Source organism: Hippocampus comes, unplaced genomic scaffold (assembly GCF_001891065.2).
Source record: "Hippocampus comes isolate QL1 unplaced genomic scaffold, H_comes_QL1_v1.1 scaffold180, whole genome shotgun sequence".
Taxonomy (NCBI): Eukaryota; Metazoa; Chordata; class Actinopteri; order Syngnathiformes; family Syngnathidae; genus Hippocampus; species Hippocampus comes.
Window position 1 is genome coordinate 1,349,705 of NW_017805076.1, and position 14,896 is coordinate 1,364,600.

The following is a 14,896-nucleotide window of genomic DNA, read 5'->3' on the forward strand; positions in this document are numbered from 1 at the left end:
TTTGCTGTGTACTGGCAAAGTGAATAATTGTTATTTTCATGCACCCCATTATTGGTTGGTTGTGAGGAGTGTTGATTTGTATAAGCTTGGCTTGACCATACTAAATGGGCATATAGCCCTGCTCCCCATGACCGCCGTGCATGGGACCGGACCTTGGTCTTATTAAAAAAAAAAAAAAAAGTGGACCTACAGCATTTCTAGTTGAGGACCACTGTCATAGATCGACGATTACCTATGTAACTACGGTTCTATGAGTCCCAAATGACCGCCAAGGCGTCCGGTCACGCAGAATCCTCGTGTTCACGCGAGAAGGTTTGGAAGTACTGTTTTCCCGGTAGCACCGGCTTTTGTACGCCCTGAGTCACCCAGGGTCACGAATGACTTGAGGGTGGGGAAGGGGATGGGGAATAAGAGCGCTTTAAAAAAAATGCTGCTTTGACGATCACGAAGTCACAATATCATAGATGATTATTTAAATGAAAAAAAAAAAATCAATCATTCAGCCTTACTTTCAAGTGCTTTGTCCCATAGATTATATGTGATACATTCACCAAATGAAGCTAAGGGGTTGCTTAAAGCTAATAGGATGGTAGAAATACCTGTTACCGAGTTTGGCTCAGTTCGCTGCATTTTCAGATAATCAACTATCAATGATTTGGGGTTCATCCAACCATCCATCCATTATTTGTTTTTTATTTTCTACCCCCCCCCCCCCATTTTGCTGCTGTAGACTGCAAATTTCACCAGTGTGGGACAAATAAAGGTTATCTTATCTTATCCAAGCCGCTTATCCTCACGAGGGTCACAGCCGTGCTGGAGCCTATTCCAGTTGTCTTGGTTCAGCAGGCGGGGTATACACTGAACTGGTTGCCAGCCAGTCGCAGAGCACACATAGACAAACAACCATTCACACTCAGAATCATACCTAGGGATCATTGAGAGCAGGGGTGCCCAAACTTTTTGGACCGACGATCTACTTTTCGATCAACTAACCTCCCGGGATCTACCCTTACCGGGACACACACACACACACGCACACACACACGCACACACACACGCACACACACACGCACACACACACGCACACACACACGCACGCCATGATGAGAAACAGCCGAAATTGAGGCTTGCGATGAACTTTTGCAGCCTGTTAATTATCGTAGCTCACACGTACCATTTTAAAGTGCTTCCCTGGGCCCTCCTAGATTCCTATTCTTTGCCCGTGCCCTCGGTGAATTGTACACGAAGCAAACTCTGAATGAGAATAATGACGATAAAAGATAGAGCGCAACAGCTCCTATCACAAGCTGCAATTGCAGACTGCTGAGCGCTAACAACTTCCGGTGACGTAATCACGCACCACCGTAAATTCAAGATTTACCTGCTTTATTTTATTTTTGAAATATTTTTTTGGTGAAAATGAGACTGACAGGATGATTAGGGTGCAGCGTACATTAACACAAAAAAAAATATATGACTAACATGTACAAAGACACACAAATAAGATATCCTTTATTTGTCCCACAATGGGGAAAATGGTTGTTTGTTTTTTTTCTCCTCGACACTACTCGGATCTACTTGGGACCTGTCTTAGATCTACCGGTAGATCAGGATCGACGTAATGGGCACCCCTTATTTAGAGTGATCAGTCAAACTACGGTGCATGTTTTTGGAATGTGGGAGGAAACTGGAGTATCGGAGAAAATGCACGCAGGCCGGAGAACAGACAAACTATGCGCAGGAAGGCCAGGACCTGGAATCGAACCCATGACCTCTGTGCTATGAGGTGGAGGTGATGAACAGTTGATCATCGTGCCACCGGATTTGGGTTCATTGAGCATAATATTTTTGTGTGTATATTGTAGGTATCTCACCCAGGAGTTGTACAGAGCTGTGAGCGGAAGGGGAAGCTCTGTGTTTTGTCAGACAATGCATCAAGGGAAATGGAGGCTTCAGCCAGGAATTTCTTTCCTCTTCTTCACCAGTCATACGCCATGTAAGTTTCTGCTGGACTGTATGGAAGGACTAACGTCAATTGATTTTCCGTAGGAATTAGTGTGTGTACGAATGTTTCTTTATTTTTTGTGATATTTTTGGTTTATTTGTTTATTTTGCCAATAGTATGTCTGCTGTTTTTCCACTACTATCATTATATTATATTTCTTGTGAATATGTAAAGGCACCTCCTCTACTGGTCCACATTCTGTACATACTTAGACATTCACAAATGTTTGTTTGCCAATCACATTTATTGTTGTGTCACAAAAAAATCAGAATGTCGTTGAAATGATCACACATTAGTTTTGTGCAAATCCATCCCTCCATTACCTGATCCGCTTATCCTCACGTGGGTCACGGGGTACACCCTGAATGGTTGCCAGTCAATCAACAGGCACACAGACAAACAAACATTCACACTAGCGACAATATAGAGCAGGGGTGGCCAACCAGTCAGGTACAAAGAGACAATTTTTTTTATCGTGTTACTGCAAAGAGCCACATCATACACATGGGCATCCCTTCCTCGCGCGTGCGTGCGTGCGCACACGCCCACACACACACACACACACACACACACACACACACACACACACACACACACACACAGACACACACACTTTTTTGCCCAAAGATCGACTTTTGAAGCGACCAACTTCCCACGATTGAACCGATCGCGCACGTGCAAGAATACACACACGCACGCGGCTGCCCAACCATGCACTCGCGCACATATGCACTCATTCCACGATGAGCAACAGCCCGAACATGAACGAAAGCTAAAAACGCAGACACACAAATCTTTTTTTCCCACCCATTTCCTCCATTCCACCCCTTGCGGTCCTCTGGCTCCCGGTCGATTGCGATCGATGTATTGGGCCCCGCTGCCTTAAAATCAGAGATAATTCGTTGACTAGCTTAGTGCTTAGCGGTGTTGTTTGCGCATGATTGGTGATTCAGTTATCTGATTGGTTGCCTTCTATGTTCAAGTAATGGGATTGATGACGTTATACGTCTGTGTCTTTAGCGCCTTTGTTTGAATGGCAGCGCCACTGCCGAGGTGTTTTCGACGCTAGTGGTGTGAAAGCCCGGGAGAGAAAAAGAACTGTACACAGTATAGAATGCAATATATGGTAAATATAAGTTGCATATATGCATCTTATGCATACATAAGGTGGCTGTGCTATTTACAATGGTTCCGGGTTTTCACACATGTTTATTACTGACCAGATATAACTGTCATACTGTAATAGCCTTTAAAAACAGGGAACACCTCATCCTAATTTATATGCAACTCTTGTCTACTAGGTGGTGATGCCTCCATAATCCCCACAAATTGGAGGCAGCTTCAAGTGTGTACTTCTGTCACATCCATGAAGACTGATCACAGGACAGTTGGAGTAGGGCTGAAAAGAAAATGCGAAGCACATATTCCACACCAAGATTCTAAGCGGCCCTCTAAAGAAGAAAATGACCCCGAAGAGACAAAACCAGATGACATTCAAGAATCAAAACAGCCCCTTTCCTTGCCTTTGTCCTCATCTGCAAGTGATGGTGAGCCTTCACAGAGCCCATCTACCAAAACACATCTTGAGACACATGCTTTAACTTCAGCCGAGCTGATTCTGAAGAACAGTGCCCCGTCAAACGTGAGCCCTATATGTTGCGCCAGGCTGAATTTACAGGTCTATGATATTCATAGAACAGGAGCCAAGTCTGTACCAGGTGGCCTTGCTGACCCTCTTGAACCGGGGATGGGCTACCATAGCACAGGATTACTGCGGTTAAAGCCCGGTCGAGGAGAGTCAACTCTGTCTCTCTCATGCAGTGATAAGATGGCTCGCTGGGGGGTGTTGGGCTTCCAGGGTGCTCTTCTGTTCCATTACCTACAGGAGGCACTCTACTTTAGCACCGTAGTGATAGGAAAATGCCCCTTTAGCCATGAGGCCATGCAAAGAGCTTTGATCACAAGGTAAGGCTTACCGCATGGTTCAAATACCTATTTTCTTTTGTCATATAAAAGACATAGACATGATGGACTATTCTCTGCATTTTTTGAAGAGCTCTTCACCTGTACAAATGATTTTGGTTTCAGTGTAGCATATACAGAACAATGTGTATGTTCCCAGGAGTATTCACTGTGTTAATTGAGAGCTCTCTCTGTGCTATTCAGATGCTCCCATATATCAGACCTCCCTGCTGGTTTCTCAGTGCCGCAACCAGTTTTTCTCCATTCGGAATTGGAATTTCCCTTCAGCCGTCACCAGACTGAGCTCCAGCACAAGGAAGGACAAGGATGCATCACACCCTGTGGGGCAGGTAGTGTGGTCAAGTCGGTCATACAGGGTGTGTCTGAAAAGTTGTTGGAATCTAGTTACAAAATCCAAAACACAAATTATTCCCATGGCGTAATCCCCGGAGTCTATCGTACCTTCATACGTATTCTATGAATTATTTTCGTGATCCTCCACAACTTTGTCTTCACGGCCATCTTGATGTCGTCCACGTTTTCAAAACGTCTCCCCTTGATGACACCCTTGAGCTTGAGAAATTAGAATACATTCATACAGATCCAGCTGATGTACCGAGAGAGTTTGCTGCCACACACCAATGTTCTTTTCGGCCAGGATCTGTCAGATGCTCAAAAGGCATGAATTGTCTTGCGTTAAATATCATATTTTCTCACTCAAGAAATGAACCAAACGCCTCGGGATCTCTTTGTAGACGTGCTGGTTGATCATCTGGGTTACACTGAAGGATGAAAACGGGTTCTGTAACTTTTCTGACACACCTTGTACACAAAAGACCAAATTTGTTTTGCACCCCACTGTTGTTGACCCCCCGAAAACAAAAAAACGCACCTTGGTCAGAGAAATAACTTGAATCTGACAAAAAGTAATCCTAAACAGCTGTAAGCAGCAATGAAGGGCCCCTGCAGCCCGGGCAACTTTGCCATACTGCCGAGTTGGTGTACTGGCACACTGGAATTTGAATTTCTTTGAAAATGGCCTCGGAAATATGGATTTTGTTCACCATTGTGAGTTTTTATGACCTTCAATAACAAAATGTTCTTGTCAAACAGTGTGTCGTACTGGCTGTAGCGTTTCACAAAACATTACAAACCGGTTTCACCATCATAAAAGCCTGAACATTCTTCCAAGAAAATATCAGGTATTTCTGGTTAATGCTGGAGCAAATGAACAAGATATCACATCAAAATGGCGCAGATGCTGTTAGAGTTCAAGGTATGGCTCCAAGAGACTTTTTTTGAAGGTTTTACTTACTGTTACTGCCTCCAATTTTTTGGAGCTCATAGTGAAAAGTACAACCAGGGCTGCTTTGTTAAAACTTTCAGGGGCCGCTACTGAGCCTGTCTTGTCCAAGGAAACAACACAACGAAAGTATTTATAAAAAATTATGAGATTTATTGAAGAAAGAAAAAAAAAAAAAACAACCGTTCACAGATCTGTCAAGGGAGCCCTCCCCCCCCCCCCCCCCCCCCCCCCGCGTCTTGTGGTTGTGGTCAAGACGAAGGCAATGAACCAAGACTTACCATGACATTTGAGGATGCTAAACCTCATGTTAATACCAAATGTAAGGTCTTACTATTTTTATGCATCACTTCATCTATTATCTGCGTGAGACCAAAAGTATCAATTATTGTCTGAAACTCTGCAGTTGGGTTTCAGACGGTAGAGCCATATAAATATTAAAGTCACCCATAATAAGCATTTTATCTGAGTGAGTCATCAAGTTAGTGGAAAGTTCAGAAAATACATATAAAAAGCCAGAGTAGGAGTCAGGGGCACAGTAAATAACTGCAATTCCAACTTCAAATGTTTTAAAGGCATTGTTAGAACGAGGGCTAAGTTTGAGAGCAAATTTGGAAATAAAGGCTTCACCCCCGGCCCTTCTTGCGAGGACATACAGCATGTGAACAAACAAAGTTTTGGAGCCGTAAAAACTGACTAAGTTTCCACCATGTCTCACAAAGACTATTCAGCATCAGTATGCAATACAGCAGTAAGTAGTGAATCAGTATGTAAAGTGTAACGCTCTAATCTACATAGAAAGCTATCTGGGTTGAGAGTCTATCATAGCGCTAGTTAGCTTTAGCCTCCAAGATGCCACAGCCATTCCTAAAGGCTCGTTAATCACCTGTAACCTACCCTACTCTCATGTGGACTGTAACGGAAGGTTCAAACAGTAATCTATATTTCTAGAAAGAGTGATGGAACCTTCCGATTTAGGGGTAGGCTGTCCAATCTCAGCAGGTCGGGCCAGCCCCGGAAAGAGGGCCAATTATCGACAGATTGCAGTCCCTGTTTGCTCCAAAAGCTTGCCAGCCAAGAGAACATAATCTGCTAAACCTCTTATCATTGCCTCTCACAGGCAAATGTCCAGAGACAATTACTCGATGCCGACGCATCTTTGTGGCGAAATTACAAATCCTTGCGGTGTTCAAAGATTAAAACATAGATTTTGTTTCGCCAGTCACTGGTGCTAACCACTGCAATGAAAAATAAGTTTGTAAATGTCTTCAGGCCTGGACTATTATCAAATGAGTGAATATTAGAGTTCTGATTATCTCGGTCAAGTTATTGCAATTTTTATTGTTACGGTGACATGAATCACACTAATGGTGCTGTCATGGCCACACCCTTTGCCAGAAAGTCACAATATTCGATTTAGGCCATCGAATGAAGTAAGCTATGAATTTTTGAAAGTCCAACTTTTGACCATTTTTAGACATTTACAGAGGTCAAACTTTTGCATCTTTGTCCAAGAATATTCATCCGTTTGACTTCAACCTTTGGCTATACCATCTTAAGACAACAACAAAAATATTGAGTTTTTTTTAAATACTTTTTGACAGGGCTGGGGCATCGAAATTTGTGTTTAATAATTCTTTCACCGCAAAGAAGGAAATGCTTAATAACTCCCCAGCACATGCTCCAATAAATCCCAAACTTCACATGTACGTAAGTGTGACATGAAGACATCTATAAGATAGTATTCTGTTATATGTATAGCGCCACCTAGTGATTACTAAAAAAAATATTTTTCTTTTTTTTTTTTCTACATGTTAATTCTCTGCACTGACCCCTTTGAATGAATCCAACTGAAATTTGACACAAAAGCCTCATGACCTTGATGGTGGACTACTCCAAATATAGCTGTGGCCAAAAGTTTTGAGAATGACGCATACTGTATATTAATATTCACAGAGTCTACACCATATTTTTTTTATGATGGCAATTTGCATGACCTCCATAATGATTTGAAGAGTGATCAGATGCATCTGAATAAAGTCCCTCTTTGCCATGAAAATGAGCTTAATTGAAGTTGAAGCAGAGTGCTTCAATTGCTGTGAAGGAGGCTTCAGGGCGTCCAAGAAAGACCACAAAACACCAGGACTGTCTCCTAAAATTGATTCAGCTGCGCTATCGGAGCACCACCTTTTCAGAACTTAGTCAGGAATGGCGGCGGGCATAGACATTTACAGAGGTCAAACTTTTGCATCTTTGTCCAAGAATATTCATCCGTTTGACTTCAACCTTTGGCTATACCATCTTAAGACAACAACAAAAATATTGAGTTTTTTTTAAATACTTTTTGACAGGGCTGGGGCATCGAAATTTGTGTTTAATAATTCTTTCACCGCAAAGAAGGAAATGCTTAATAACTCCCCAGCACATGCTCCAATAAATCCCAAACTTCACATGTACGTAAGTGTGACATGAAGACATCTATAAGATAGTATTCTGTTATATGTATAGCGCCACCTAGTGATTACTAAAAAAAAAAATTTTTCTTTTTTTTTTTTCTACATGTTAATTCTCTGCACTGACCCCTTTGAATGAATCCAACTGAAATTTGACACAAAAGCCTCATGACCTTGATGGTGGACTACTCCAAATATAGCTGTGGCCAAAAGTTTTGAGAATGACGCATACTGTATATTAATATTCACAGAGTCTACACCATATTTTTTTTATGATGGCAATTTGCATGACCTCCATAATGATTTGAAGAGTGATCAGATGCATCTGAATAAAGTCCCTCTTTGCCATGAAAATGAGCTTAATTGAAGTTGAAGCAGAGTGCTTCAATTGCTGTGAAGGAGGCTTCAGGGCGTCCAAGAAAGACCACAAAACACCAGGACTGTCTCCTAAAATTGATTCAGCTGCGCTATCGGAGCACCACCTTTTCAGAACTTAGTCAGGAATGGCGGCGGGCAGGTATGAGTGAATCTACATGACCAGTGAGGCAAAGACTTTCCAAGGATGGCCTTGTGTCAAGAAGTACAACAAAGAAGCCACTTTTCTCCAGGAAAAACATTAAGGACAGACTGATATTCTGCAAAAGGTACAAGGACTGGACCGTGATGACTGTTAAGTCCGATAAATCCCCTTTCCGTTTTTTGGGGGTATCCAGAAACAAAACAAAAAAAACCCAAAAAAAAACACCACTTGTTGGGAGAAGGTCAGCACTACCATCGATCCTGTGTCATACCAAAAGTAAAGCATCCTGAGACCATTCATATGTGGGGTCGCATTTCAGCCCAGGGATTGGGGTCACTCACAGTTGGTTGCTTCAGAGCACAACGATGAATATCGAATGGTACCAAAACTTCTCCCAGCCATCCAAGAACCATTGTTGACAAACAATACCTTTTCCAACATGATGAAGCACCTTGCCAAAAGGCATGAGTCATAACTATGTGGCTCAGGGAACTAAACATCGACAGTTTCTTGCCTTGGACGGCAAGAAAACTCCACTGACCTTAATCCCACTGAGAATTTGTCATCAGTCCTCAAGAGGTGAATGAATAAACAGTAACTCTGACAAACTCCAAGCATTGATTATGCAAGAATGAGCTGCCTCCAGTCAGGACGTGACCCAGAAATTAACTGACAGCATTTGTTGAGGCCTTGAAAAAAGAATATTGACTCTTTGCATAAACTTCATGTAATTGTCTGTAAAATCCTTTGACACTTATGAAATGATTGTTATTATATTTCAGTTTATCATAGTAACATGTTACAAAAAGATGTAAAAACATTGAAGCAACAAACTCTGTGAAAACCAATACCTGTGTCATTCACGAAACATTTGCCTATGACAGCGAAGTATGTGGCCGTTACGGAGCTGCAAAGTCTGATGATTCGCCATGACAATAAACATTGCCGTAATTTGACCCAGATGATCATATGTCAAAATTTCACACGTTTGATGAGAACTTCTTTTTAATCATCTTCGTGGTAGCACATGTGCAAAACATGCATGGTAGGTTGATTCAACGCTCTAAATCAGGGGTGCCCATTACGTCGATCGCGATCGACCGGTAGATCGCGGACTGGTCCCAAGTCGATTGCGAGGGGTGTAGAGGAGAAAAACAAACAAACAACCATTTGTGTTTCTTTGTGCATGTTAGTAATATATTTTTTGTGTTAATGTACACTGCACCCTAATCATCCTAGCAGTCTCATTTTCACAAAAAGTAAAAAAAAATAAAAATAAAATAAAGCAGGTAAATCTTTAACCTACGGTGGCACATGACCTGCATCACCGGAAGTTGTTAGCGTTCAGCAGTCTGCAATTGCACCTCGTGATCAGAGCTGTTGCGCTATATCTTTTATCGTTTTCATTATTCTCATTCAGAGTTTGTTTCGTGTACAATTCACTGAGGGCACGGGCAAAGAGTAGGAATCTAGAGGGCAGTTGGAAGCACTTTAAAACGGTACGTGTGAGCTACGATAGTTAACAGGCTGCAAAAGTGCGTCGCATGCCTCCGTGTCAGGCTGTTGCTCATCATGGCGTGCGTGTGTATGAGCATGCGCCTGCGCAGTAACGGGTCGATCTCCTGAGGTTGGTTGATCGAAAAGTCGATCTTCGGCCCAAAAGGTTTGGACACCCATGCTCTAAATGGTTCCTCGGTGTGATTGTGAGTATGAATGGTTATTTGTCTATGTGTGTCCTGCGATTGGCTAGCAACCGCCTACTGCTAGAAGACAGCTCCAGCATACCCGTGACCCTTGTGAGAATAATCTTAAAGGGCTTAAACATGCACAGACACTCATGAAACTTTGCAAAAAAAACATAAGGCCTAGCAACAGCAACAGCACAAAAAATGGCTCAACAACACCACCGAAACATTTTTAACGAAGCAGTTGGTTTGTGTCACCAAAATCGACAGCATTTTGGAGGTATATGTCACTGCCCTAGACCTACAAAAAGGCATATGCTAAACCTAACAGGAAGTCCACCATTTTGAATTGACTTGAAAATTCGCCATCACCTTGACTCCAACAGCTACTATAACTTGACCCACAAGATCATATCTTTGATGAGTCTCGCCCAGAAGACATCTTTAAAGTTGTTTTCATTGCAGTGGTTGCGCCACCTACTGGCTGAAGGAAATATGTTTAATTCTTTGATGTTCTCGCAGCGGGATAACCAAATTTAGCACATAATTTTTTAGGTCTTCAAGATGTTCCAACATGAAGTTTGTGATTTTTCATGAAACGCTGTCGTAATATCAGTGCGCTGTTCACCAAGAAAACAACACTGATTTTCAGGCTCTATACATGGATGAAAACTCATGAGACTTTGCAAACACATCAGGTCTACTGACAGCATTAATACTTTTAGGTCATTTTGCAATCTTCAACAATGTCTCAACAACGCCGGCTCCAAATTTTTTGTGAAAGTCGTTCCAAAGATAGATGACATTTTGGAGGTATATCTAAGAGCCTAAGACCTACAAATAAGTCTCTTGGAAACGCAAGTCTGCCGTTTTGAATTTTGGGCCTTTTGTAGAGGTCTATTTTTTTTTTTAATTCCTCCTCGACTCAAGATTTTATTTGATTGTCTTAAAACTCTGGGTATTTCATTCTAAGATGTTCAAGATGACAAGGAAAAGAAAACTTTTTATACAAAAAAGATGTGCATATTGTGTTGTGTTATTTAGCCAAAGGCTGTTAGCCAAGGAAAAAAAAAACAAACAGATTTTGATGCCATTAACGCTCGTGAAGACAAATGAAACGTATCGAGGTCATATTTGATCAAAGTAGCTTTTTAATCTGATGTACTTCATCCTCAAAAAAAATTACACTCCCAATGTAACCCACCGTTGCCAGAGTTGCGAAGTACCGTTTAGCCGCTCTAGTTTAATTGTTCTGTTGCCTTGTGTGATAGAAAAGAAATTAAGACGAGAGCGCCTCGCAGTTCTTGTGGTTGGTGTTGCCAAGTTTGGATCTGCTATCGAGTTCCCATCCTTTGTATGCAAATGGGGCCTGCCAGCCCTCGCTGGCCGACTGCCATTTGAACACGATGCTGTTATCTTGCTTGCCATTGGGGTGTTGGAATGTGTGTGTGTATTCTCTATTTTGATGGTTCAGTCTTGCAGAGTGAGATATTTCTTACAATACTGTATCATTTAAATCGGTGTTTTTCAAACACTGTGCCACAGCACACTGGTGTGCCACGAGATATTGTCAGGTGTGCTGTGGGAAATTATCCAATTTCGCCTGGCAGAGTAATCATGTAGCCCTCTTCCATACCAGTAGGTAGCAGCAGCAGCTAGCTAATTGCCTTGTGCTTCGAGACAAGGAAAGTTTCTGGCTCCAGGCAATACAACGAAAGCTATCTTTCATTTGGATTTACCTTTACCAGAGATGCAACGGTACACCAATGTTCTTTTCGGCCATGTTCGTTGTGCTTAGTATGTGGTGAAAAGCTCTCCCAACAGCGCTATGGTCCCAAATAATCTTAAACTCCATCTCCAAACAAAAACACCCTTCACTTGAAAACAACAACGTGGAGTATTTTCGCCGCCTGCGTGAATACACCGAGAAACAAGCAACGTGCATGAGAAAAAGCGCAAAGATAAACGAGAGCCTTGAAATCAAGTGACCATGTTGCTGAACTTGTGGCTAAATCAAAAAAGTGGCAGAGCAATTAATACTTGCCAGCTGCAAAGCCATTGTAAATGTGATGTTCAGATCCGAAGCGGCTAAAGAAATAAACTGACTGCTGTAAAAACTAAAAACAGAGAAAGACTGAGAGCTGTGGAGGAAGAGCTTGGTGTGTCTTTCATCGATTGCTGCCAGGATATCAGATCTGCGTTCATTCAAATCATTTATCACACTGAGTGAGAGTAAATATGAAAGATTATCAATTTTTTTCAGTGAAAGAAATGTGCCTTGGCTCGAAAAAGATTGAAAACCACTGATTTAGATGATAGCAGTAGTCCCCAACCACCAGTCACCTGCACCGGTGCGTAGGCCATTTGGTACCCGGCTTCACTGAGGCAGAGCAATTTTGGAGTTGTTGTTGTTAGGGGACCATTGAAATCAACCCCTCTATCCTGTCAATTACTTTTAGTTTAAAAATTCAAAACTTTACATTCATTATTCAGGAGTGGTACATTTTTAGTTGTTCACTGATGTTCTACACTTGCTGTACTTTTGAGGAAGAAACGTTTTAATTATTTTCTTTATTCATCATCTTTTTCATTGTTTTAAAAATGAACTAAATATTCATAAAATTGATGTACTCTGTAGTTATTAGTTATTATGAATGTTTTAAAACTGGCAATTTACAAAAAAAATGTAGTTGTGTTTATGTATGGCCATCTTTGTGTCATTGACATTTATGACAAAACGAGAATGTTCATCATTGAAAGCAAACAAACAAGTGGAAATGACGACCCATTGCGTGTTGATGTGTTTTCAGCTGTCAGCTGGTGTAAAGTGCCCGAGCAGCAACTTGATGTCACTGCCAGCGGCTTCAAACAAGGAGTCACCAAGAAGGCCTTGGGTACAGTGAAAGCTAGGTAGGCATACAGTATTCTCGTAAAAAACAAACAAAAAAAAAAAAAACAAAAAAAAACCAAATAAACCAACAAAAAAAAAAATCCGTAAATAAATCAATACATATATACATTTGATTATTTGATGACTGCAGATCTTCTATTTAAAATCATCTTAATTAGGTGTGTCTATTTTTTCCATGTTTATGTCTCTGTCTCTCTCTAGGTCTGCTTTGTGTAAACTTGAACTTTTCCATTCATTCCTGTCCCTTGTGTCGTCTACCGACGTTTCTGCACTTCCTCACTCTCTCAGGTACCACAACAAAGGCGTTTCATCATCTCACACTTGTTACCCTGAAGCGTAAATCAAGCCACTCCATTGTTTTCACAAATCTAATTTCATAATGACAAACAAAACCCCAAATTCTTTATCTTGGACTGTGTATGAGGGATGAGCATTTGATCAACAAAAAAAAGTTAGTGACTGTGGAAATGCACAATTAACTAATTCTTCTATTTCTTCCTTTACTGAAGTATTTTATTGCACCACACTAGTTACCAGCCTAATTTATAAAGTCTGCATACGCACAGAGGTGTGCGTAAAACGTCCCTTCGCAACTCAACTTTATTTATATAGCACTTTCAAACAGCCATTGGTGCATCTCAAGTGCTGTACATGGAGCAAAAATTGTCATAGAAAAACAATGAATTAAAAAAATTATTATGCTTTAATACTGAATTCAGAAATCACCAGTTAACCAATCAATCAATTTATCAATGAATAAATGCTAACACAAAGACACCATCAAACATGAGAACAATGCCAACTCTCACGCTGTGTCCAAGGCCATCAAATAAGTATGGGCCAAGAAGAGTTTTAAAAATGGACAGGCGCGGGCTTGCCTAACATTTAGGTTGCAATGGCGATACACTGTTTGGCAAGCAAAATCATGGTGATTTTGATGGTCTAAGCCAGTGGTGTCAAATATACGATCCGCGGGCTGGAACCGGCCCCCAAGGAGGTTTGATCAGGCCCGCAGGATAATTTAAAAGTGAAAAAAATGCATAAAAGACACAAAATGAATATTTTTAATAAGGTGCAATTCATGGATTATCCGCTAGGGGACACACTGTTTTGATCAGAGTAGAGGACAACAGCAGTCTCAGTCTGTCACTGAGACAGACCCAACACAGCAGGCGGTATCAAAGACGTGAATACTTTATTCTTTACACATTTCATAGCACTCTCCTTCGTGTGTAAAGTGTAGGCTGGTATTAAATTTAGATTTTATATGCACATGTGTAAATGGTTTAAAAATTACTTTCTTTATAAATCTCGTTTAATCTTAAAGTGCATTACAATATTTTTCAATACCAATTACTTGTTAATGTTTTGTGCCTTTGTACAATCAGTGGGATCAGTTGCAATGCATATATGTGAATGATAAAAGTAAATTGCACATTTGTCTAAAGCAGGGGTGCCCATTACGTCGATCGCGATCGACCGGTAGATCGCGGACTGGTCCCAAGTCGATTGCGAGGGGTGTAGAGGAGAAAAAAAAAACAACCATTTGTGTGTCTTTGTGCATGTTAGTAATATATGTTTTTTTTGTGTTAATGTACACTGCACCCTAATCATCCTATCAGTCTCATTTTCACAAAAAGTATTAAAAAAATAAAATAAAATAAAATAAAGCAGGTAAATCTTTAACCTATGGTGGCGCATGGCCTGCGTCACTGGAAGTTGTTTGCGTTCAGCAATCTGCAATTGCAGCTTGTGATTAGAGCTATTGCGCTATATCTTTTACCATTATCCTCATTCAGAGTTTGTTTCGTGTACAATTCACCGAGGGCACGGGCAAAGAATAGCAATCTAGTGTCACGGTTCGGTTTCTGGTCTGACCAGCAGGTGGCATGTGCGGTCTTCGGTGCACACCTGCTGCCAATCCAGTCATTAGGGGACTATGTATTTAAGGACTCTGCTTCAGTTCACCTGTGTCGGAGTATTGTTTATTGCCTTGCTGTTTCCATGCTCTCAGACCGCTTTTGCTATAGACATCGTCGTGTTCACGCTTTTGATAC

The 14,896-nt window shown here is 41.3% G+C and overlaps 1 protein-coding gene across 2 annotated transcripts in view; it reads left to right on the forward strand.

Annotated features, from left to right (window-relative positions):
* adat1 (adenosine deaminase tRNA specific 1) overlaps positions 1–14,896 on the forward strand; it is a 30,392-nt gene that overhangs the window by 12,697 nt on the left and 2,799 nt on the right. Inside the window, exons 5-9 of one of the 2 annotated variants that reach the window (XM_019865303.1) lie at positions 1,866–1,996; positions 3,307–3,970; positions 4,172–4,344; positions 12,739–12,838; positions 13,041–13,127. In XM_019865303.1, the coding sequence (XP_019720862.1) occupies positions 1,866–1,996; positions 3,307–3,970; positions 4,172–4,344; positions 12,739–12,838; positions 13,041–13,127 (1,155 nt within the window). The remainder of the gene's footprint in view (positions 1–1,865; positions 1,997–3,306; positions 3,971–4,171; positions 4,345–12,738; positions 12,839–13,040; positions 13,128–14,896) is intronic. The other variant, XM_019865304.1, reaches the window with a different exon arrangement.